Below are 25,632 nucleotides of genomic sequence, written 5' to 3' on the forward strand. Positions count from 1 at the left end.
CAATAAGGAATCAGGAACAGCCAGCATGGATTCACCAAGGGAAGGTCATGCCTGACTAATCTAATCGCCTTTTATGATGAGATTACTGGTTCTGTGGATGAAGGGAAAGCAGTGGATGTATTGTTTCTTGACTTTAGCAAAGCTTTTGACACGGTCTCCCACAGTATTCTTGTCAGCAAGTTAAGGAAGTATGGGCTGGATGAATGCACTATAAGGTGGGTAGAAAGCTGGCTAGATTGTCGGGCTCAACGGGTAGTGATCAATGGCTCCATGTCTAGTTGGCAGCCAGTGTCAAGTGGAGTGCCCCAAGGGTCGGTCCTGGGGCCAGTTTTGTTCAATATCTTCATAAATGATCTGGAGGATGGTGTGGATTGCACTTTCAGCAAATTTGCGGATGACACTAAACTGGGAGGAGTGGTAGATACGCTGGAGGGGAGGGATAGGATACAGAAGGACCTAGACAAATTGGAGGATTGGGCCAAAAGAAATCTGATGAGGTTCAATAAGGATAAGTGCAGGGTCCTGCACTTAGGACGGAAGAACCCAATGCACAGCTACAGACTAGGGACCGAATGGCTAGGCAGCAGTTCTGCAGAAAAGGACCTAGGGGTGACAGTGGACGAGAAGCTGGATATGAGTCAGCAGTGTGCCCTTGTTGCCAAGAAGGCCAATGGCATTTTGGGATGTATAAGTAGGGGCATAGCGAGCAGATCGAGGGACGTGATTGTTCCCCTCTCTTCGACGCTGGTGAGGCCTCATCTGGAGTACTGTGTCCAGTTTTGGGCCCCACACTTCAAGAAGGATGTGGATAAATTGGAGAGAGTCCAGCGAAGGGCAACAAAAATGATTAGGGGTCTGGAACACATGACTTATGAGGAGAGGCTGAGGGAGCTGGGATTGTTTAGCCTGCAGAAGAGAAGAATGAGGGGGGATTTGATAGCTGCTTTCAACTACCTGAAAGGGGGTTCCAAAGAGGATGGCTCTAGACTGTTCTCAATGGTAGCAGATGACAGAACGAGGAGTAATGGTCTCAAGTTGCAGTGGGGGAGGTTTAGATTGGATATTAGGAAAAACTTTTTCACTAAGAGGGTGGTGAAACACTGGAATGCGTTACCTAGGGAGGTGGTAGAATCTCCTTCCTTAGAGGTTTTTAAGGTCAGGCTTGACAAAGCCCTGGCTGGGATGATTTAACTGGGAATTGGTCCTGCTTCGAGCAGGGGGTTGGACTAGATGACCTTCTGGGGTCCCTTCCAACCCTGATATTCTATGATTCTATGAATACTTGTGGCTTCAAAGCAGTTTAAAATTGATTATTATAAATACAGATTTAGTTTTAAGTGAATTTAGTTAGGTGATCACTCTCGTAAAAAAAAAGCAGTTCATTGCATTTGACAGTAAGAATTCCTGGCACGATGCCCTTCTTTATGAGTTTTGAGCTCAGAGACTTGCACTGTCTTTTCACTATGTCAGAAATCCTATAGAGACCTACAATATGGTATGTCTTTTTAAAGGAAAATCCAAGAGAACCTTTTGGATATATTTTGCACTTCTCCTGTGTGAGAGGGTTGAATAAATTGCTACATAGGAACATAGAACTCATCCTGGGTCACTGAGTCCAGTCTGCTGCTGTCAAAGGCAACCCCTTCATATAATCTTCATGAATTTATCAAGCTCCATCTTAAAACTAGCTAGGTTGTTCACCCCTAGTATTCCAACTAGAAGGCTGTTCCTGAACCTTACTCCTTTGATGTTTAGAAACTCTCTTCTGATTTTCATCCTAAATTTATTCATGACCAGTTTATACCAATTTGTTCTTGTACAAACATAGTCCTTTATTTTATCTAGCTCTTCTCCCTTTCTGGTGTATATTATGTATTTCTACATAGTCATAATTTGTATTGGGCATGCATTTGTTGAAGCTTTGATCAGATGACTTGTAGTTTAAAAACAAATATCACCATCCACTACTGAGTTTTATATTTCACTGACGATTACAAGGCACTCACATACAATGGCATGTAGAAGTCACACAGGGCATGTTACATATATCATAGCAATATCAAGATTGGATGACTTTCTAAAAGATATGCCCTAGCTCAACTACAAATTGTTGGGTTAGACATAAGAATTCCAGGGTGAACTTCTGTGGCTGTGTTATGCAGGAGATCAAACTGGGTAATCACAGAGGCTCATTCTGGCCTTAAAATCGATGAAAGTTCTAATCTCTTCTTGGTTAGTACACTGCTTCTTTACACATTGGCTGTAGCTGTACAGTTCTGATAGATTTCACTGTACAGCTGTGAAACTATATCCAATACTATGTGAATTTAGGTATTTGCATACCAGATTTGGTTAAATTAGGTTGCATAGCCACATTCTGCCAATATTTGTCTCAGATTAGCAGTTAATCTGTGAAATTTCAGTATTAACAAAAATGTTTAAAAAATTATTAGACTCTGATAAGCCATTCTCAAAATATTTAGCTTACTGATGGAGAAGATTTTTAATGCATACAGCTAGGAAAAGTCATGGTCCTGAGTTCTATTTCTAGCTCTGCTTGATTCACTGTGGATTGAGCAATGCTTTTAGCATCCCTCTGCCTCATTTATACACCTATAAAATAATTTTATTACAGCTTATCTACTGGTGAGTTATAAGATTGCTTTAATGTTTATAAAGTACTTTGAAGACATGTACCTAACCGTTAAATAAATGTTTGCTTGTTTGTCTTGTCTGTGCAGATTGTAAGATCTTAGGGGCAGGGACTACTACTGCCTGTATGTTCTAAAGGGCCTAGCACATTTTGGGCTGAAGTGCGTTACGCTACGTTCCAAGCCAGAAGTGACTTTAAAAAAGTAATTAAAAAATGACCAGAACGCCTGATTGAAAGGGTGCCCTGGTGGCTCCGGTCAGCGCTGCTGACTGGGCCTCTAAAAGTCAGGTCGACGGCGCAGTGGGGCTAAGGCAGGCTCCCTGCCTGCCCTGGCTCTCTGCAGCTCCCAGAAGCAGCAGGCATGTCTGGCTTCTAGGTGCAGGGGTGGCCACGGGGGCTCCGCATTCTGTCTCCGCCCCAAGCACTGGCTGCAAGGCTCCCATTGGCCGGGAACCGTGGCCAAGGAAAGCTGTGGAGGTGGCACTTGCAGGGGCAGGCAGCACGTGGAGCCCCCTGGCCTCTCTGCCTAGGAGCTGGACATGCCTCTCTGCCTAGGAGCCGCCTGAGGTAAGCACCACCTGGCCGGAGCCCACACCCCCACCCCCCCCACCCCCCCAGCCCTTAGCCCCCTCCTGCACCGAAACTCCCTCCCAGAGCCTACACCCCGTGCCCCCTCCTACACCTTAACCACCTGCCCCAGCTCTGAGCCCCCCCCGCACCCAAACTCCCTCCCAGAGCCTGCACCCTGCACTCCCTCCCACACTCCAACCCCCTGCCCCAGCCCTGAGCCCCATCTGCACCCTGAACCCCTCATTTCTGGTCCCACCCCAGAACCTGCACCCCCAGCCAGAGCCCTCACCCCCTCCTGCACCCCAACCCCCTGCCCCAGCCCAGTGAAAATGAGTGAGGGTGGAGGAGAGCAAGTGACGGAGGGAGGGAGAATGGAGTGAGTGAGGGACGGGCCTCGGAGAAGGGGCAGGGCAGGGGCAAGGGGTGGGGCAAATGTGTTCAGTTTTGTGCAATTAGAAAGTTTGCAACCCTAGCATAATTTAGCAAGGCTTTTGGCAGAGAGATGTGAAATGCTGAAGTAGGAGCCATATAGACAACCTCTGTCATGTTGGAGAAACATATGTGCTATGACAGAATAGATTCTGTAGACCACTGCTTGAATAATAGGAGAAGAATAGAGTTGGTGCATCTCTGGAGATGGATAAAAGGGAAGATCGGCACCCTAACATTTTCTGGTTTTAGAGAGAGTTAGGAAAGAAGGAGAAGGACAGCACCAGAAAGAGAGAGCTTACAAGAGCAGAATGTAGACTAAACCTAAGGGAAAGGGATAATAATAATAATATGTGTACAGGAAAAGATATTGTGCTAAGGATAAGATTGTTCCCTCCATTTCCATTAATGGAGGAGCCTCCGATATGAGGAGAGGGAGAGTGCTTTTTCTGAGCTTCATCCCATTGGTGCTTCCCAAAAGAGAGGAGCTGAGCCAAGGAAAGGTGATTGAACCAGTTTACTTTGTTCAGACTGCTCTCTTCCTACATATACTGTAAATTACCCTATAAATTTTGTGTGTAACTCCTGCTTATATCCAAAGTGTATATTAATCCAGCCCTTTCATCCTTTTGCTTTCTTACCTAGAACCATTAGATCATATTGTTATGATATTCATAAAATGTGTTCTGATAACGTGCAATGGTGGTTCTTGAATCACACTAACAGTAAACGGCCAAATGTTGTTTGAAATTTTAGTAAAACATATAATGTCCTGTAAAATAAACTGGATTGTTGATTTAAGTCTTGACTGGAAATCTGGGGACACTGCATACTTGTAGTAACTACTCCTAACAATACCAGTGGAATTGGAACAAAAACAATGGTGTCATCAAGAATAGTGGGCTTTATGTTATAATCCTCTGTTAGATGATAAATTAGCTCTATAGAATTTAATAAATATTTCTGGTTAACATAATTTATGTATAATTCATTAGAAGAGTTTGATTACTCCACTTTCATTTATAGACACTGTCTTTATAAGATAAACATTTCATTGTTCCAGAAGTGGTATAACCAGATAGATTAACCAGAATAGTTATAAATTTCACTGAAGTGAGAGGTGCATTAGTTTTATACCTGAGAGAGGGTTTAGAAACAAGAAATTGCAAGAAGTTCCCTCTCCAAGAGTCTGAATTATATCCCTCTGCTACATCCCTAGTCTCTTTTAGTCTACAAGCCTGTTTGCTACTCAGTTCTATGGAAAATAACAGAGTGAAATAGTCTTTCCACAAGAATTTAGTTTTAAAATTAATTAGGCATCTAAGAAAATACTGTGTTGTAAAATACTTTGTTGTCTCATAAGAATATTTTTGGTTTTCTTAAAGGAATTACCTAGAGTTCTGCTTATTCATCAGATGGACAGACATGATGGTGCATGGACCATACTACCATTAATGCACGAGTAAGTTAAAATTCTGTACAAATTGTTGACATGCTTTAATGCTTTTGTGTAAGTAAAAACATCAACACCTGTGAATCTCTTTTGTTTGTTCATTAGCAATGGTTTAAAAATGGAGTTTTAACTTTGAATTTTTTTGCGCTTCTTAGTATTAAAAATGTTTCCTAAAAATAGTTTTCCAAAACAGTTTGCTTTTAAAATTCACTAAATCAGATAAAACATTTATCAAATATAAAGAGATTTAAAAAGTGAAGTAATGTAACATAATTGAACAATCAGCTTCCTCCAAAAATCAGTTACTAAATTACTTACTAGAAAAAGTGAGCTAATTCAAAAGAAATATAATTTTGTTCTAATGTTTGAGAGCTCTACTTTCTAAATGGCTTTGTTTGCTATACCAAATATTTCAATTTTAATACAGCCGTTCTTCAGAGGAAGGGAATTCCTTTTCAACTTTTGTCACCTTATCTGGTCAACTTCAAATTTACCTTTGTGACCTGTCAAAACTTCTTATTTTACATGTTGCATACTAACGGTATTTATGCGAATAGGTTCACTGATAATATGTAAGGGGTCATACTATTCTGTAATAGCAGTAGATCACAAAGGTAAATCTGATATAAACTGCTTGTATAATTATTATTTACATCCATGCCCAATACCCTATGGCAGGTGGCAGAGTATAGGACACTATGTGGAGGTACAGAATGATTCTGTTGGGTTGTCCTGGTAGCTAGACTAGATAGGTCTCATTTATTCTGATTCACTAAAAGTATGACATTGTTTCTGAGGTGAGAAAGGTAGGATGATGTATGTGATGTCCTTCGTGGAGAAACCTTAGTAGCTGCCAGCTGAAAAGTAGACCCAGGATAAGGTTTAGGTTTAGGTTTATAAGATAAGTCCTGCCCTGGGGAACATAAGTTAATTAATGAAGGTAAAACACCAAGAAGGGGGTGAGTTTGAATGGTAATGCATTGTGTTGTACTGCATGAAAACTGAGATGAAGGATCTCATCTGTTTACATGCACCTACTATTGTAGAATCTGGATGATATTTACATAGGGTACAAAACAAACATTTCCTAAAGTTGGGGATGTATATATCCCAAACCCTTACAGATGCAAGCTAATTTCTCTGAAGGAGTCAGAGATGGGAAAACTCAGATGACAGACTAAATATCAGTGGATTCCAGGACTGGTTTTATTTAACAAAGATTTAAATTTTACAGTATATTCCATAGGGGCCAGATGTGGGTTCAGACTGTTCTAGTGGAAGTTAATTCTAAAAGTGAAAGTTCCAGTGATTGCTGCAATGGGACCTGCATCATGAAGGGCTTTACAGATAGTAACCTACCAACTTGAATTTCACCTGGAAGTAAATTGGTAACCAGTGCAGAAAACTTAGGTAATTTGCCAGCTAATGAGTCTTACAGTACGTGTAGGAGGGGTTCTTGCCTAACTATCCTGAAATTAAGTTCAGTCCTCTGATTCCAGGCCTTCTAGAACATGCTAACCAGTGTAGGACTCCTGATGACTCATGTTGTTTTTCTTATTCTGTTCTGTAGTTAATCTTGATGGAGAAAATTATATTTTCCATTACTGTCCTTACCACTGTTCAAGAACAGGGATTTCTTGCTGGAAAACTGTAGTATAAAAAAAAAATTCATGACAAGTTGACTTGCATTTAAGCAAGGCCCTCATAGAGAAACTTGGTTGAATTTCAAGTAAACCTTATTATTAAACAACTAAAATGATAAGTCTGCTGAAAGTAAGCAAAAAGAAATAACCCTTACATAGAATACAGAGTGGAGTCGCATCTTACACAGGGATTAGGTTCTAAAGTCAATGTGTAAGGCAAAAATCGCATATAGTCAAAATTACCCTTGAAAATTCCTTAAATTACCCATAAAGTACAGTATACTGTACATGGTTTTGTGTATACAACCCTGTACAGTAATAGATGTAAATGTATAATGTATACAGTATATAATAAAGAGTACATATGCAAAATATAATTTTACAGTACTGTATTTTTAATTGCAGGGGGTAATTACAGGGAGGTAATTACAGGAGGTCATTAGGGCTTGATGTTGATCTAGGAGACGGAGGTGACGGAGAGCTTGGGTGACGGAGAGTGAGTCGTAGACAAAGTGGTTGGCTCCGGTTCAGCTTGAGAAGTTGATTGCGTAGGCTCATCTGCTGCTTGTTCTTTTTCCTTGAAAAACATGGTGATCGGCAACTGTCGCTGTTGTCTCTTGAGCTGCTCAAACATTTCTTGATATGGTCTCAAATAGTCCGTAATACGAGGCTTCGTTCCATAGAGGGATTGTATTCAGAAATTAAATCATTCAAGTGTTTTGCTGCTTTGAACACTTCAGCAAATTTATGAAGATTCCAACTTGCTGGCTCTTCCTGTTCGTCGTCATCATCTTCATCTTCTATAGACGATTTTATCAGTTCCTCTAGCTCTTTGTTAGTCAGTGTTTCTCTATGGCCCTCAATTAATTCTTCAGTTTCTTCCTCAAGGATGTCAACGAAGCCATCACCACCCACTTGCCTGGCCATCTGAACAATGTGTTTCGCTTCTTTGTCAATGGTTGGGAAACCCTTAAAATCATTCACACATTCTTTCCATAGGTTTCGCCAACATGCATTGACTGTTTCAGGCTTGACTACATCCATTGCCTGTTTAATATAAGTGATGTAATCGGCAATGTTGAAGGACTTCTAACACTCCATCACATTAAGATTGGGATCAGCATCCATAATGCTACGTATCCGTGAGAACGTAAGCCTTGTGTACATGACTGTGAAACAGCGAATCACGCCTTGGTCGAGAGGTTAGAGGATGGAGGTGGTATTGGGAGGGAGAAAGACGACTTCAACGTCATTATGCGCAAACCGGAGTGCCGCAGGGTGGTCAGGAGCATTGTCTACGATCAGCAACACTTTAAAGTCAAGTCCTTTCTCTTCAAGGTACCGCTTGACCTCAGGAATGAAACACTTGTGGAACCAATCCAGAAATAATGCTGCTGTCACCCAAGCCTTTTTATTTGATTGCCAGAACACAGGCAGGAGATTTTTGTTCTTGCCTTTTAGGGCACGGAGATTTGCAGCCCTGTAGAGCAAGCCCAGCTTTATTAAATGCCCAGCCGCATTGCCACAAAACAACAGTCACACAGTCTTTAGCTGCTTTGAAGCCATGGGCTTGTCTTTCTGATTTCGAAGTTTAAGTGCGGTTGGGCATTTTTTTCCAGAAGAGCCCAGTCTCGTCAGCATTAAAAACTTGTTCCAAAGATAGCCCTTTTCTTCTATGATTTTCTTTAATTGTTCGAGGTAGGCTTTTGCTGCCTCTTCATTGGCAGATACAGCTTCACCAGTAGTCTGCATGTTTTTGAGGTTGAAGCAGTTCCTAAAACTGTTAAGCCATCCTTGGCTGGCTTTGAATTCCTTCTCATCAGAAGGCTGTCCCTCTTTGGCGGGAGGTTTGAACAGCGCGTAGAGGCTAAGAGTCTTTTCTCGCAACATGTTGCCATCGATAGGCACACATTTACGGTTCATGTCTCCCAGCCATAAGTTCAATGCCTTTTCAGTCTTCACTAAAGTCTTATCATGCACCTGGCTCATAACCTTAGCAGTTATTGGAGCACTTGATGCCACGGCTTGATGAATTTCTCTCTCTCGAATCTTGATGGCACGGATGCTAGATTCATTGCAGCCATATTTCTGTGCCATGTTGGAGACTGACATACCATCTCTCAATAAATCCAACACAGCCAGTTTTTCCTCCAGCATTGGAACAGATAGCTGTTTCTTCGATTGAGCACCAGATGAAGTAGTTGGCTTGCGTTTAGGGGCCATGTTGTACGAAAAATACATACAGTATTTTTAAACACTAGAATCACACTCAGCATGGCGAGATGCTCACACTATGAGAGGCACGTGGGAACTGAGACCGACTGAGGGAACAGCAGATTCATGTCTCCCATCTTACACTCACTCCAGGGCATATGCTCATTGAGTGGAATGGTGGGCGGAATCGTTCGCACTATTTACAGGTATCCTGTTATTTTTCTTCTTTTTTGCTGAGTGCGTATAGTTGATTTCGTGTAAGTTAAACGCGCCTATGATGCGATTCACCTGTACACCGAAAATATGTGCATTTGCTCATACCTCTTAAATGTAGTTTTGCATTTAGGATGTAGGATATTTTTACAGTAATATTCCTTTGATTTTTACCCTAATTATACATATACAGTTTTGCAATTATGTATTTAGGGGGCTTTCTCTGAGAGGGTTGTGGTATGTGGAGGAAATATGTATTTAGAGACTTTATATTACTGACTATATCTATATAAAGTATTACTATATGTATATATACACTATATATACACTATATATATAGTTATACTTTATATAGAGACTTTGTATTATTGAATTGGTCTTGCAAACATATATTGGAGACAAGGTGTTTCTTATACATCCACATACATAATTGTTTCAATCTGTTGTTGTCATGGAGTCACAGACTCAGTGCTTTGGAACCACTTTGAATGAAGTCAGACAGGACTGTAGTGCAGTGTGTCTCCCCTCTGGGCATACTCTCACTCGGGCAAGCCTCCTCCTCTTTAGCACCTCCTGGGTCTGACCTCGGAGTGTTCAGCACCCCTGTTCATACGGTGAACTTCCTGCAGGGAGTCCACCTGAATGGGACACATGGGGAAGCCTTATATGCCCCCCAGCTTTGCAGTCAGCAGTGACTCTCAGCCACCGTTGTGAAACAGAAGGGTTTATTAGTCATCGTCAACACAACATAGAACAGATCTTGTTAGTAAAGAAAGCAGGAAGTGACAGCCAGGGGCACCATTTCAGATTTTGGTGGGAGGGGGGCAACTTTAACTGTGAGTCCAGGGGCTACTTAGGCACCTGAAAACTTTTTTTTTTTAGATAATAACTTAGAAATTAGCTGACAGAAGCACTTCATCTAATTCCTATATAAAGGAAGAAAATTAAATAAATATTAGACCCACTTAGGTCTAATACTAACATGTTCTGACATCTTGTGTCAGGTCACTTAAGAGACACTGGTTAGGTTTAACATTTTAATGTATGTTTTTACTTTGTTACTAACTCTTGAACACAACAATTCTAACAACTGTAGAAAAATCTAGATTACTTTCTATCACTTTTTTGCAGTTCACCAAGCTTGGAATAGATCATTTAACTTTTGGAAATATCCTACTTGGGCAAGGCCCTGTGAGTTTGTACTGAATCTGCCTTGGGCTCTAGGGATATTATCCCCCTACAAATACTAGACTAGAAACTGACTTTAAACAGGAGTGAAACTGACATTTTCAAGTCACTTTCTGACAGTCTTGCTAACCCTAAATATTCAAAAATCATGAAGCAGGTTCACAAAAAAACATGAGATTGACTTTAGAATCATGAGATTATGTAAAAATAATAAGTTTGGTGTTCTTTGTATTTGCCTTCTGCTTTTTGAGCTTTGAGGGTTCACTGGAGTCACATTTTGAAGCTTTCTCCACAGCCACGAGGGTTAGAAACTTCATTTTTCTTTAAGAATGAAGGCTGAAATCATTATGTATCCACTTGACTCCATGAGATGGGGCTCTAAGGAAAACAATAATGATCATGAGACTCCTGGTTACAGCACAGTCCATCTTGGGCAGGGGGAGATAGAGAGCCCAGAGCCCTGGGTTCTGCCCCCGAGTCCCAAACCAGGAGACTGACTTGCTTCTGGCAGCCCAGCCTCTGTCATGCCCAGCTGCTCCATCTCCACCCTTTGTCTGTTTCTCAGGCAAACACATGACCTTGCCTCCACTTCTCTCTTTGTTCTCCAACACCTTTGGCTGGCTTCTTGCAGAGGATGGGTCTGGCTATCAGTTGCCAGTCACTCCTGCACTCTAGCAGTCTCTGCAAAGGTCACACATCCTTATCCCACCACCCAAATACTTGAGTAACACAGCGGGGAAACGGAGGCACACACAGTATTCAGAGAAAACATTAAGAACATTCCCACTTTGTTACAGTTGTACAGACCTTGTTGTTGGCATCCTGTCATCTGCAACGGATGGTGGGAGTTGCAGCGTATGATGTAGATGGTTTGCAATGTCTCACGTGTCTGAATAGTCCAATCCGAGATTTGCATGATCTTTGGCAGTTATTGTAAATGTATGTATCTTGGTTGGGAGCTGCTTACTTCCTACGGACTCTTTTCTCTTCAAGCTGTAGGAGCCAGCTTCTGTCATGGACTTCGATTCCCTGATGGAGACGATAGCGCCACTTGTTATGATCACTTGCCAAGATTTCCCATTGTTTAGGATCAATTCCAGATTCCTTCATATGTTGCTTGCATGTGTCTTTATAGCAAAGCTTTGGACATCCTGTTGTTCTTGTTCCCTCTGATACCTCCCCATATAGCATGTCCTTGGGTATGCGTCCATCTTCCAACCTACTCAGATGGCCCAGCCAGAGCAGTCGTCTTCGCTTGAGCATGGCTGTCACACTAGTTACATTTGCCCTTTGAAGAACCTCTGCATTGGTGACTTTATCCTGCCATTTGGTGTTGAGTATGTGGCGTAAACAACACAGGTGGAAACTGTTTAACCTTTTCTCCTGATGAACATAAGTTGTCCATGTTTCCCCACTATACATGAGAGTGCTGAGGATGCAGGCTTGGTACATTAGCATTTTGGTCTTGATGGTAAGCTTTGAGTTGTTCCATGGTCTTTTAGTTAGTCTGCTAAAGGTGGTGGCGAACATTTCCAGTGCGAACATTTAGTTCATCATCCAGTGAGAAGTTGGTGGTCACTGTGGAACTTAAATAACTGAACTTTTGGACTACTTCTAGCTGGTTTGCATTTAAGGTAATTGAAGGATCTCGTGGAACCCCCTGTCCTAATACAACCATTTTCTTGATGCTGATGGTGAGAGCAAATGCGTGAGAGGCACTTGAAAGGCAGTCCATGAGTTCTGGTAGTAGATCTTCATTGTGGGCTATGAGGGCAACATCATCAGCGAATAGATGTTCCCTGATTAGCACCTTTTGACTGTTGTCTTTGATTTAATTCGGGACAGGCTGAGGAGTTTCCCATCTGATCTTGCGTGGGGATACACTCCATCTTTCATGTCCTTGAATGCAAAGTTCAAGAGTACCGAGAAGAACATTCCAAAGAGCGTAAGGGCAAGAACACATCCTTGCTTCACTCCGTTTTCCATCTCAAAGCTGTCCGAAGTGGACCTGTCAAACTGGACAGTTGCTCTCATGTTGTGGAACGAACGTATAAGACTTAACAGGGTTGGTGGGCATTGTATCTTTTCTATTGCAAATAGACCTGCTCTGCTGACTGTGTCGAATGCTTTGGTTAGGTCCAGAAAGGTGATGCACAATGGTCAGTTTTGGTCTCTGCACTTTTCTTGGAGTTGACGCAGAGAAAATATCATGTCTATAGTTGATCTTCCAGCCCTGAACATGCACTGTGATTCAGGGTAGACACGATTCACTAGCTGTTGTAGGCGAACTAAGATGACTTTCGTGAAAGCTTTTCCTGCTACACTTAGTAGCGAGATACCCCTGAAGTTGTTGCAGTTGCCCTTTTCGCCTTTATTTTTATTCAAAGTGATGATGTTTGCATCACACATCTCTTGTGGTACCTCACCCTCTTTCCAGCATTTAAGTAGCAGCTGATGAAGATATGGTAATAGGTTGTCTTTCCCGCACTTGAGGATTTCTGCTGGGATGCCATCTTTTCCAGGAACCTTGCCACTTGATAGCAAATCAATGTCCTTGCTTAGCTCTTCTACAGTGGGCTTCACATCTAGCTCTGGCATGACCTGTAGACTTGGTATTTGGTCCAGTGATTTACTGGTGATGTTTCTTTCTTGTGCGAATAGCTCCGAATAGTGTTCAACCCAATGAGACAACTGCTTCCTTTTATCTGTAATGATTTCAGCACTGTGCGATTTGAGAGGGGCAACCATGTCAACAGTGGGACTGAGAGCTTTCTTCAGGCCATCATACATGACTATGAGGTTTCCTGACTTCCCATTGGGTGTTTCTACGAGTTTTACCCACTTGTTTCTCACAGCAAAACTGATACCGTGCAGATGAGTTTCTTCACAGATTTTACCTCGCCAAAAGAGGGTATAATTGGCCTCTTGGACAAAACCAGCATCTGCAAGTCTTGTTTCCTGAAGTGCTGCAATATCAACATTGGGTTTGTACAGCTCACGATCTATCAAAGCTGACTTCCGTATGCTGCTTCTGTATTGTAGGTCATCATCATCTGTCATTCCCACTTTTACAGTTGTATAGACCTTAGTCCATCCCATGCTTTGCTGCACATTGGGCTACCCACATTTGCCATTCTTGCATAGGTTTGAGATACAATGCAAATAAATGTAAAGTCATAGGATAAGCCTATAGGGACAGAAATCAAAATTGAAGAGAGAAACTGGAGAAGGTGGACAATTTTACGTATCTTGGAAGTGCCATCAGCCAAGATGGTACTAGTTCCGAGGAAATAAGAAGAAGAATCGGGAGGGCAAACGCTGCATTTGGAAGACTCAAAAACATCTCCCTCAAGACACAACTGAATGTGTACAATTGTTATCGCTGTCACAACATATAGCAGTGAGACATGGCAATTTACCGAGAAAGATATACAAAACCTGGATGCATTTCATCACAAATGTCTGAGAAGAATATTGTGAATAACATATGGAAATAGGAAGACGACTAAAGAAGTCAGAAAAATTACTGGACAAGGTACCCTCTCATATCATAATATATAACATACAATGTCTGAGATGACCCTACAGGTAGCTGCTGTTTTTTCTCCTGATTTTGGATCTGAAACAAATTTTGTTCTGAGCTTTTCCTTCTCATATTTAGTGTTTCTGTTCCTCTGGGAAGGGGAAAGGGCAAAGAGATTTCTCACTTTATTTTTTCTCCTCCACCATTCACTAAAAGGGAGTCCAGAGATGGTTCTCTCCAGAACCCTTCAGTGATCTTGCTAGTGAGCTATGCTTGATCCTCCCTCCAGCTTCAGTAGTGTTCCCCACCCCTCCTGGTCTGGGACTCAGATTTGTATCTTCCACATAGTAGCAGGCCAGCTACTTAGTATTAAAGTATATTTGTTTATGACTGCTACCAAAAGCAAATGCAGTGAATACTTGTCTGCTTCAAAGAGAGTTAGCTAGATTGTGTGAGCAAGATCTCAAGAATGGATAGTGAGCTTTAAAGGTGAATAAGGTCTTTTAAGGCCAGCCTTAGCTAAAGAGAGAAGAAATTAGATAAATAAGGTATTACAGTAGCATCCTTGCTATAATCCCTGATAGTGAAGCTTCGCCACATGAGATGGTAAGTCTTACAAGTGGACAGTACCTTGTTGTAACATTCTAGTAATAGAGGGGGCCCAGAAATGTCAACTATAATTTCAAATTTTATTATAAAACATTTTCCGCTTTATTCATCAGGTTAAGTGCTTCTTCATTTTGAACTTTCAGATTACTTGCCTAAGGCGAATGAGTAATTTACTTTTAAACCAGACCATATATAGCCTGTTGTCTTATCCTGTTGCCTCAGTGAACTATCAAGCATTGTTGGCTACATATCACTATCTGAACTATTCTAAATTGAGACTTTATAGACAAGCTATCACAGCATGACAGTGCCCACTTCCAGGGTCTTATTGAGAAAGATAAGAGAACTGTATTTCAGTCAGCAGCTGATGCAGCAGACACATAATCTAGGTCAATAGCAACAGCCACTGTGATGCGCCATGAGTCATGGCTACACACGTCAGGATTTCCCAGGGAGGTCCAAAATTCTGTAGAGGACTTGCCCTTTGATGAAGCCCACTTTTTCAACGAAAAGATGGATGAGTTCTTTCATATTTTAAAGGACTCCAGGGCCATCCTCCATTCCTTGGGAATGTAGACACCTGCCCCAAAAAGGGCATCAAAGAAAGGCAGCCTTACAGACAGACCAACATCTCAATAGTTTTATCACCAATGATCTTATGACCCTCCTCATAAGAGACAAAGAGTACAGAAGTCTTGTTTCCCTGCATCTCCCACATCTGCTGCACCATCTCAATCCCATCCTCCAGCAAAAAGATATTTTTGACGGGAGTTTGAGAGCTGCAAACTATTAATGATGCCACCATTACCCGATCTACACATACCTTTCGGGGATCATTTTGCTCTCTGTTTGCATAACTGGAGTGCCGTAAGGGACAAGTGCGTATTAGCTATCATCCAGGGTGGCTATGCAATTGAGTTTACTTCTCTTTGTCTTTCAAAACCCCCATCCCTCCCCTCTTCAGGGACCATTCTCACGCAGGAAGTGGAATCCCTTCTGAGCGAGGAGCAATAGAGTGCGTACCTCTTCAACACCAAGGAAAAGATTTTTTACTCTATACTTCACAGTCCTCACAAAGAAGGGAGGTTGGAGACCTATGCTCGATCTTTTCAGTCACTTTATTCACAAGCTGAAATTTCACGTGGTCACTCTGGTGTCAATAATCCCTCCCTGGAAAAAGACATTTGGTTTACAGCTCTCAATATGGAGGATGCTTACTTTCACATGTTCACTCTGCCCACGGGTGTTTTCTCAGATTCATGGTGGGCCCCAGTAACGTCCAGTACAGGGGTACTTGCATTCGGCCTCACCACTGCCCTCAATGTCTTTCTGGTAATAGTAGTGCATTTCAGATGGAACAGCTTCACCATCTTTCCCTATCTTGACAATTGGCTTCTCAGTGCTAGGACACATCAGGAAGCCTATGAGTTGACCTTATTAATTATTCAACTACTTTCTTCACTAGGAGTCAGTGTAAACTTGGGAAAGTCTGTCTGTCCTCACTCCGATGCAGACTATAGATTTCGTAGGGGCCAACCTAGATTCAGTCACGGCAAGAGCTTATCTACCAAGGGACAGGTTTCACACCATGAGTGACCTGATAGATCAGGTTATGTGCAACTCTTGAGCTCCAGACAGTACTTGTCTTTCCTTCCTGGGGCACATGGCTTCTTGCACTTTCATTAGCCCATTCAGCTCACTCCACCTACATTGCCTTCAGGTGTGGTTCCAGACAGTGTATTCACCAACCAAACACAGCATAAATACCATGGTAACAATTCCTTCCAGTGTGTGATGGGGAAGGATTTCCATCAGGGATGTGTGGTGTCCCCTTCCTACTATCCTCGCCAGACTAGATGATCATTGCAGACTCCTCTCTCTCTCAGGCTGGGAGTCCACATAAACAGTAATATGGCACAGAGCACTTGGACATCCCAGGAGGCCAGGATATACATCAACCTTCTGGAACACTGAGTCTGAAACGCTTGCAAGATTTTTCTGCAATTTATCTAGTCGCACCATGTCCTCATAATGTCAGACAGTATGACAACTGCTTTTTACATCAACAAACATGAAGGGGTGAAATCCATTCCCTTGTGTGTAAAAGCAATCGCTATATAGAATGGGTGTAACAGGAATCAAATCATCCTGATGGCAGCTGACCTTCTAGGAACTCCGAATGTGTTGGTGGACGTCGTCAGTAGGCATTTCACCATCGATCATGAGTGGGAATTGGATGATTCGGTAGTTAAGAACATCTTTATTTAATGAGGGACTCCCACCTGGCATCTCTTTGCCTTCCAAACGAACAAGAAATGTAACATATACTGTTCCAGAGGAGCTCTAAGACTACACTTTCAGGGTGATGCTCTCCGTCTCCCCTGGTCAGGCCATCTGAGCTATGCCTTTCCTCCCTTACCACTCCTACCTTGGGTCTTAAAGAAAATTTGTCAAGACAGGGCATGAATCATCCTCATCGCCTCCAGCTGATCCAGATAATTTTAGTCTCCAAATGTCCTCCGATCAGCATCCAGTCCTTACCCTTCTTCTGGGTCAAGAAATGGGGAAGGATCAAGCATCCCAACCCCAAAGCGCTTCATCTCATGGTTTAGTTTTGGATGGGCATCAGCAGTAGAACATGTCTGCTCTCAAGCTGTATAAGCCATCCTTAATAGCAGAAAAGATTCCACTAGATATGCTGTTCAGCCAAGTGGAAGCATTTCTCCATCTGACCGCAGCAGAAACATGTATCTCCTGAGTCAGCAGATATTTCCCTCATTTTGGACTACCTTTTCTCTCTCAAAACAGGTGGGCTTTCCCTCAGTTTTATACGAGGCAACCTGACAGCAATCTATGCATGCCATCCACCATCAGACATTATTCAATTTTCACTCACTTCTGATTAACGGATTTTTAAAGGGCCTAATCAGAACTTTTCCAGCAGCAAGGAAACATACTTCTCAATGGGACTTAAACCTTCTTCTTTTGGCACTCAGTAAGCCTCCCTTCAAACCGTTTCTCACTTATAAATTAAAGTTGCATTCCTTATGGTCATCACCTCAGCCAGGAGGGAAGGTGAGCTGGGAGCGCTGATGTACCATACCTTATATTCCATAAGGAGAAAGTCTCTTTATGGCTGCATCTGAAATTCACCCCCCAAAGTAATTTCAGAGTTTCACATAAACCAATCAATCCACTTTGCTGTGGGGGTTTTTTTTTTCCTGAAACTACATGGATTGGGGGAAAAGAGGAGACTTCATTCCCTCGAGGAATAATGCATTCTTACCTTCTAGCTGCAAAGGACTAAACCAATTAGAAAATCACCTAGATTATTCCTCACTACAGCAGAATGAGTCCAAAGTCAAACTGTTTCCTTCCACAGAGTCTCTAAGTTGATCTCTGGCTGTATCTGTTATCAATTGTGGTATCTTCCTCTCTGCATGGGATGAGGGCTCATTCTATAAGAGCATAAGTAACTTCAGTGGCATCCATTCAGGAAATACCCTTACCTGACATTTGCAAAGCATCTACATAGAGTTCCACCACACGTTCACGAGACATTATTCTCTTGTGCAGTACTGCTCCACTGATGCATCTTTAATTGTTTCCTGTTATCCAGAAGGCACTGTTTTCCCTCCCAGAGGAAGGACAATAAAAGCACCTTTAAGAGTACAGGGGGGCATTATTTGGCTAAGAGATATTTTAGTTGTGGAAGAATTTGACTGAGAGAAAAATGGGAAGATCCTCCTGGAGAGGCTGAGAATCCTGCATTGTGATTAGTTGTTGCCTGCCTAACTAAACCTCAGTGAAGGGAAATCCCTTCCATCTGTGCAGTTTTTAACTGAGTTAAAGAACACAAACACCATTAGATTCAGGGGCTAGTATAGTTAGTGCAGGGCAGTTTTGCTAAAACACCAACTAGTATCACTTCTAAGGTTATTGCTCTGTTTGTTAGACTTCCAACAAGGGGATTCTATGGAAGAAAGGTAAGATGGAGGGGAAGTAGGTTATGTACCAGTACCTGGAGAACTCTGAATTTATTTACTCTGCACATCCCCATTCATCTCTGTGCAGATTATGGGCAGATAGTCTGGAACCGAGAGCAGGGTCTTTGAGTTTCCCTTAAGTAGACATCTACGTTTCACTGCATATGGGTTATGGTCCATGATCCTGCATTGACACTAATTGTTTTGGGGTCCATCTGGCTGAGGGATTGAGTTCCAGTTAGCAGGGATTTTGTTTCTTTGTTTTACTTCAGGTTTGTAATCTCTTCAGAAGTCAATCTTGTAGTAAACCAACCTCTTTCTTTTGTTAGCTTCTCTGCTTCCTATGGTAGAAACTCCTCATGGATTTTCTTCTGTGAAGAAGATACAAGAATACAAATTGTTAAGCTGCTGGAAACACTTAGAAGATTTGACAAGTCTAAGGTGAAATAAAAAATCATCAGATGTCTAATCTTTTGAATGTGCTTGAAGGAGATTTTTGTATTGGATAAAAACACTGGAAAACTAGTTCAAATAATTAAGGCTATGATTTAGTCATGGTATTTTTATTAAAAGTCACAGACAGGTCATGGGCAGTAAACAAAAATTCACGGTCTGGGACCTGTCCATGACATATTAAAAATACCTGTGATTAAATCTGGGGGGAGGGGCCGCTGCTGGGGGTGGCACTGGGGGAGAGGGGCGCTGCTGGGGCGAGGGTACCAGCTGCCGGGGACCGCAGATCACTGCTGCTTCAGATGGCTGGCTGGGAACCATGGCTGCTCTGGCCGGCCACCTGGGGACTGCTGCCAGAGCCAGCAGACTGTGGCTGCTCCAGCCGGCTGCTTAGGAACAGCTGTCTGGAGCTGTGGATCGCAGCTGCTCTGGCTGTCCCAGGAAGGATGGTGTGGATGTCCCAGGGGCCACCTGAGCACCTCGGCCCAGAGCCAGCTGCTTGGGCAGCCCTAGGGTCAGCCACACTGGCCCCTACAGAAGTCACAGAGGTTGCGGAAAGTCACGTAATCAGTGACTTCCTCGACCTCTGTGACAGACACAGAGTCCTACAAATAATTCATTTAAAATACCAAATGATGAATATAAAATGTTATTTTTTAAAGTTATAATTGTTTCTATTATAAAGAGTTCCATTGTAGACCAGTACTTGCATGGCTCGTAGCTTACAAAATAGTTGTGTGGGAAATCTAAATAGCTTATCATAGGAAGTATATGCCCCGCATTCAAGCAGGGAATGTGTTAAAGCTTGCGGTATGAAAAGGTATGAGTACCTGTCCTGCCTTGGAGGAATTGCTAAAGTTGGCTGTAACGGAGCCCTTCGCTGCTCGTTCCACAAATCAGCTGGAGACCGCTTAGAGTGCAAGCACCAGTGCTCTTTTATTTGCAGTGTCACTTCCCACCACCATCAATATACAGTCTGTTCAACACAACTCCCTGGGGGACAGCTACCTTCCTCAGCCAGCAGGGACCTACAGCCACAGGCTCCTCCCTTTCCTGTTCCCCCCTCCTGCTTCCTTCCTGCCAGCTTTATATAGCCCCTCTGGCTAATAAGGTCCGCAGGTGTTTCTCATCAAGCCCTTAGGCGAGCCATACCCAGCCAGCCCCAATTAATGCCCCTTAATTGGAGTTGGGCTAACAGGGGCCTGGCCAGGACCTCCTGGCCAGCACCCTGTTACATTGACCATAAAGGAGATTTCTCTAGGTGGGTCTCATGACGACAAAGCAGCCATAGGAGGAGTGGGTGGCAGTCTACTTTGGGGATTCTTGCACCTTCCCTTCAAGCAGCTGTCACTGACCATTGCCAGACAGAAAACTGGAATAGGTGGACCCTGGTCTGATTTGGTAGGACAATTCTTTGTTATTAGGCTGGCTGGTTCCTAAGAGAAAAGTAATCTTTCATACCTGCCCAAGAAGAAAAGGGGTTAGGAAGCTTTTGGAACAAAGGACCAGACCCAAAGCCATCAAGGAAGATCTGCTCAATTGACTACTGCCCTGCCCACAGAGGCTGTGTTAGAAGGGAGCCATGAGTTGGACTGTTGATCTGGTATTTTGGGGGACTTGCTGAAAAACACACATCTTGATATCCTTACTTTGACTGGCTGAAGGAAGCCATACTTCTATATTACTTGGGAAACTGGCAGGAATTGGCCTTGTTCATTTACTGTTATTTTGTTCAAGGGCTGAGGGAAGCCTTACTTCAGGTATGAGTGTGGGACTTTGTTTAGAAATAACTTTCTTTACAGCCATCTGGCATAGCCTCTCTTCTAAACAACCACTTTTAAAATGTGAGACCCTTAATAACATAGAGTTTTTAAAATGCTATTTGTAGTCTCATAACCAGGGATCCTAGATTTCTGTGATTTTAAAAAAAATCCAAATTCTCAGATTAAAACCCCCATAAAATCCGTGTTTTTGCATAATTAAAATGAAACGCTGAACTTTAGTTTCACTATCCACAATATATATGGTTATCAATTGAACACATTTTATTGATATACAGTAGAACCCTGTTTATCCAAGCCTCCGTTATCCGGGTCTCTGTATAAACCGAACCACCAGCCACCTGGAGCTGACAGTGGCTGGGGCTCCGGCTGACTGCCCCGAACTCCCCCTCCCCATCTTAAAATAAGGAACACTTAGCTCTTTGCCCTTTCTCCTGATTATCTGAGCTGGCCCCAGTCCTAATTAGATCTGATAAATGGGGTTCCAGTGTAAATTTAAAGCACATTCAAAAATCAACCACAAGGAGTGGTTGTGTGCATTGAATAAGTGATATTGGTACTTTCAGTAAAATTTAGTTAATAGTTAATATTTTTATTTTTCACAAAATTATAAACTAGAGATTCTCTGAACATAAGAATGGCCACACTGTGTCAGGCCAAAAGTCCATCGAGCCCATTATCCTGTCTTCTGACAGTGGCCAACACCAAGTGCCTTAGAGGGAATGAACAGAACAGGTAATCATCAACTGATCCATCCTCTCTTGCCCATTCCCAGCTTCTGGCAAACAGAGACTAGGGACACCATCCCTGCCAATTCTAGCTAATACCCATTGATGGACCAATCCTCAATTAATTTATCTAGTTCTTTTTTGAACTCTGTTATAGTCTTGGCCTTCACAACATCCTCTGGCAAGGAGTTCCAAAGGTTGACTGTGTGTCATGGGAAGAAATACTTTCTTTTGTTGGTTTTAAAACTGCTGCCTATTAATTTCATTTGGTGACCCCTAGTTCTTGTGTTATGAGAAGGAGTAAATAACACTTCTTTATTTACTCTCTCCACACCAGTCATGATTTTATAGACCTCTATCATATTCCCCCTTAGTCATCTCTTTTCCAAGCTGAAAAGTCCCAGTCTTTTTTAATCTCTCCTCAGACGGAAGCTGTTCCATACCCCTAATAATTTTTGTTGCCCTTCTCTGAACCTTTTCAGATTCTAATATATCTTTTCTGTGATGTGGCAACCAGATCTGCGCGCACTATTCAAGGTGTGGGTATACTATAGATTTATATAGTGGCATTATGATATTTTCTGTCTTATTATCTATCCCTTTCGTAATGATTCCCAACGTTCTGTTTACTTTTTGGACTGTCACTGCACATTGAGTGGATGTTTTCAGAGAACTATCCACAGTGGCTCCAAGAGACATTATTAAGGGCACAAGAGCAAACTATCCCACTGCGTAGGAAAGATAGGAACGATGGCAAGAGACCACCCTGGCTTAACCAGGAGATCTTCCATGATCTAAAACTCAAAAAAGAGTCCTACAAAAAGTGGAAACACGGTCAAATTACAAAGGATGAATATAAACAAATAACACAAGTATGTAGGGACAAAATTAGAAAAGCCAAGGCACAAAACGAGATCAAACTGGTTAGGGACATAAAAGGAAACAAGAAAGCATTCTACAAATATATTAGAAGCAAGAGGAAGACCAAGGACAGAGTAGGCCTGTTACTCAATGAAGGGGGAAAGACAATAACAGAAAATATGGAAATGGCAGAGGTGCTTAATGACTTCTTTGTTTTGGTTTTCATCAAGAAGGTTGGTGGCGATCGGACGTTTAAAATAGTGAATGCCAGTGAAAATGAGGTAGGATCAGAGTCTAAAATAGGGAAAGAGTAAGTCACAAATTACTTAGACGAGTTAGATGTCTTCAAATCACCAGGGCCTGATGAAATGCATCCTAGAGCATCAAGGAGCTGACAGAGGAGATATCTGAGCCATTAGCAATTATGTTTGAGAAGTCATGGAAGACAGGAGACATTCCAGAAGACTGGAAAAGGGCAAATATAGCGCCCATCTATAAAAAGGGAAATAAGGACAACCCGGGGAATTACAGACCAGTCAGCTTAACTTCTGTACCCAGAAAGATAATGGAGCAAATAATTAAGCAATCAGTTTGCAAACACCTAGAAGATAATAAGGTGATAAATAACAGCATGGATTTGTCAAGAACAAATCATGTCAAACCAACCTGATAGCTTTCTTTGACAGTAACAAGACTTGTGGGTGGGGGGAAGCAGTAGATGTGGTATATCTTGACTTTAGTAAGGCTTTTGATACTGTCTCGCATGACCTTCTCATAACCAAACTAGGGAAATTACAATCTAGATGGAGCTACTATCAGGTGGGTGCATAAATGGTTGGAAAACCGTTCCCAGAGAGTAGTTATCAGTGGTTCACAGTCATGCTGGAAGGGCATAATGAGTGGGGTCCCGCAGGGATCAGTTCTGGGTCTGGTTCTGTTCAATATCTTCATCAATGATTTAGATAATGGCATAAAGAGTACACTTATAAAGTTTGTGGACGATACCAAGCTGCTAGGGGTTGCAAGTGCTTTGGAGGATAGGATTAGAATTCAAAATGATCTGGACAAACTGGAGAAATGGTCTGAAGTAAATAGGATGAAATTCAATAAGGATAAATGCAAAATACTCCACTTAGGAAGGAATAATCAGTTGCACACCTACAAAATGGGAAATGACTGCCTAGGAAAGAGTATTCCAGAAAGGGACCTGGGGGTCAAAGTGGATCACAAGCTAAATAGAGTCAACAGTATAACGCCATTGCAAAAAAAGCAAACACATCATTCTGGGATGTATTAGCAGGAGCATTGTAAGCAAGACACGAGAAGTAATACTTCTGCTCTACTACACGCTGATTAGGCCTCAACTGGAGTATTATGTCCAGTTCTGGGCGCCACATTTCAGGAAAGATGTGGACAAATTGGAGAAAGTCCAGAGAAGAGCAACAAAAATGATTCAAGGTCTAGAAAATATGACCTATGAGGGAAGACTGAAAAAATTTGATTTGTTTAGGGACATAACAGTTTTCAAATACATAAAAGGTTGTTATAAGGAGGAGGGAGAAAAATTGTTCTTCTTAACCTGTGAGGATAGGACAAGAAGCAATGGGCTTACATTGCAACAAGGGCGATTTAGGCTGGACATTAGGAAAAACTTCCTAACTGTCAGAGTGATTAAGCACTGGAATAAATTGCATAAGGAGGTTGTGGAATCTCCATCATTGGGGATTTTGAAGAGCAGGTTGGACAAACACCTGTCAGGGATGGTCCAGATAATACTTAGTCGTGCCTTGAGTGCAGGGGACTGGAGTAGATGACCTCTCGAGGTCCTTTCCAGTTCTATGATTCTATGAAGAGCTCTCTCTTGAGTGGTGTCAAGGTTCCCTCCTCACTCTGAACTCTAGGGTACAGATGTGGGGACCCGCATGAAAGACCCCCTAACCTTATTTCTACCAGCTTAAGTTAAAAACTTCCCCAAGGCACAAATCCTTCCTTGTCCTTGGATGGGTACTGCTGCCACCACCAAGTGAGTTAGACAAAGATTCAGGAAAAGGACCATTTGGAGTTCCTGTTCCCTAAAATATCCCCCCAAGCTCCTTCACCCCCTTTCCTGGGGAGGCTTGAGAATAATATACCAACCAAATAGGTAAACCAGATTCTTAAAAAACAGAACTTTATTATAAAGGAAAAAAAGTAAAAGAAGCACCTCTGTAAAATCAGAATGGAAGATAACTTTACAGTGTAATCAGATTCAAAACACAGAGGATTCCCCTCTAGGCAAAACTTTAAAGTTACAAAAAATAGGGATAAACGGCCCTCTAAACATAGGGAAAATTCACAAGCTAAAAACAAAAGATAATCTAATGCGACTTGCCTTATTTACTTACTCTTTTTGCAATATTGAGACTCATTTTAGGATGATTTTAGGAGAAGGAGTTTTCTGATCTGATGCTTCTCTGCTTCCCCAGAAAACTCACAACACAGAGCACAAACAAAGCCTTCCCCCCACCCCCGATTTGAAAGTATCTTCTTTCCCTTATTGGTCCTTTTGGTCAGGTGCCAACCAGGTTATCTGAGCTTCTTAAACCCTTACAGGTAAGGAGGAATTCTAGGCTACCCTTAGCTGTATGTTTATGACAAGTGGTAACAGCTAATTTAGCCCCCATAATTTTATGTGAATAGTCGGGATTATGTTTTTCAATGTGGATTACTTTGCATTTATCAACTTTCAATTTCATCTGCCATTTTGTTGCCCAGTCACCCAGTTTTGTGAGATCCCTTTGTAGCTCTTTGCAGTCTGCTTTGGACTTAACTATCTTGAGGAGTTTTGTATCATCTGCAAATTTTGCCACCTTACTGTTTACCCCTTTTTCCAGATCATTTATGAGTATGTTGAATATGACTGGGCCCAGGACAGACCCCTGGGGAACACCACTATTTACCTCTCTCCATTCTGAAAACTGACCATCTATTCCTACTTTTTGTTTCCTATGTTTTAACCAGTTACCAATCCATGAGAGGACCTTCCCTCTAATCCCATGACAGCTTACTTTGCTTAAGAGCCTTTGGTGAGGGACCTTGTCAAAAGCTTTCTGAAAATCTAAGTACACTATATTCACTGGATCCCTCTTGTTCACATGTTTGTTGACCCCCTCAAAGAATTCTAGTAGATTGGTGAGGCATGATTTCCCTTTACAAAAACCATGTTGACTCTTCTCCAACAAATTATTTTCATCTGTGTATCTGACAATTCTCTTCTTTACTGTAGTTTTAACCAGTTTGCCTGGTACTGAAGTCAGGCTTACTGGCCTGTAATAGCTGTTTTCACCTC

General features: G+C 42.1%; 1 protein-coding gene across 5 annotated transcripts in view; it reads left to right on the plus strand.

Moving 5' to 3' along the window:
* The window catches only part of B3GLCT (beta 3-glucosyltransferase), a 141,024-nt gene that overhangs the window by 63,840 nt on the left and 51,552 nt on the right, over window positions 1-25,632 (plus strand). For all 5 annotated transcript variants that reach the window (XM_073341270.1, XM_073341285.1, XM_073341261.1 and 2 more), the window contains exons 5-6: window positions 5,038-5,114; window positions 18,811-18,922. In XM_073341270.1, the coding sequence (XP_073197371.1) occupies window positions 5,038-5,114; window positions 18,811-18,922 (189 nt within the window). The remainder of the gene's footprint in view (window positions 1-5,037; window positions 5,115-18,810; window positions 18,923-25,632) is intronic.

Source organism: Lepidochelys kempii, chromosome 1 (assembly GCF_965140265.1).
Source record: "Lepidochelys kempii isolate rLepKem1 chromosome 1, rLepKem1.hap2, whole genome shotgun sequence".
In the NCBI taxonomy this organism is placed as follows: Eukaryota; Metazoa; Chordata; order Testudines; family Cheloniidae; genus Lepidochelys; species Lepidochelys kempii.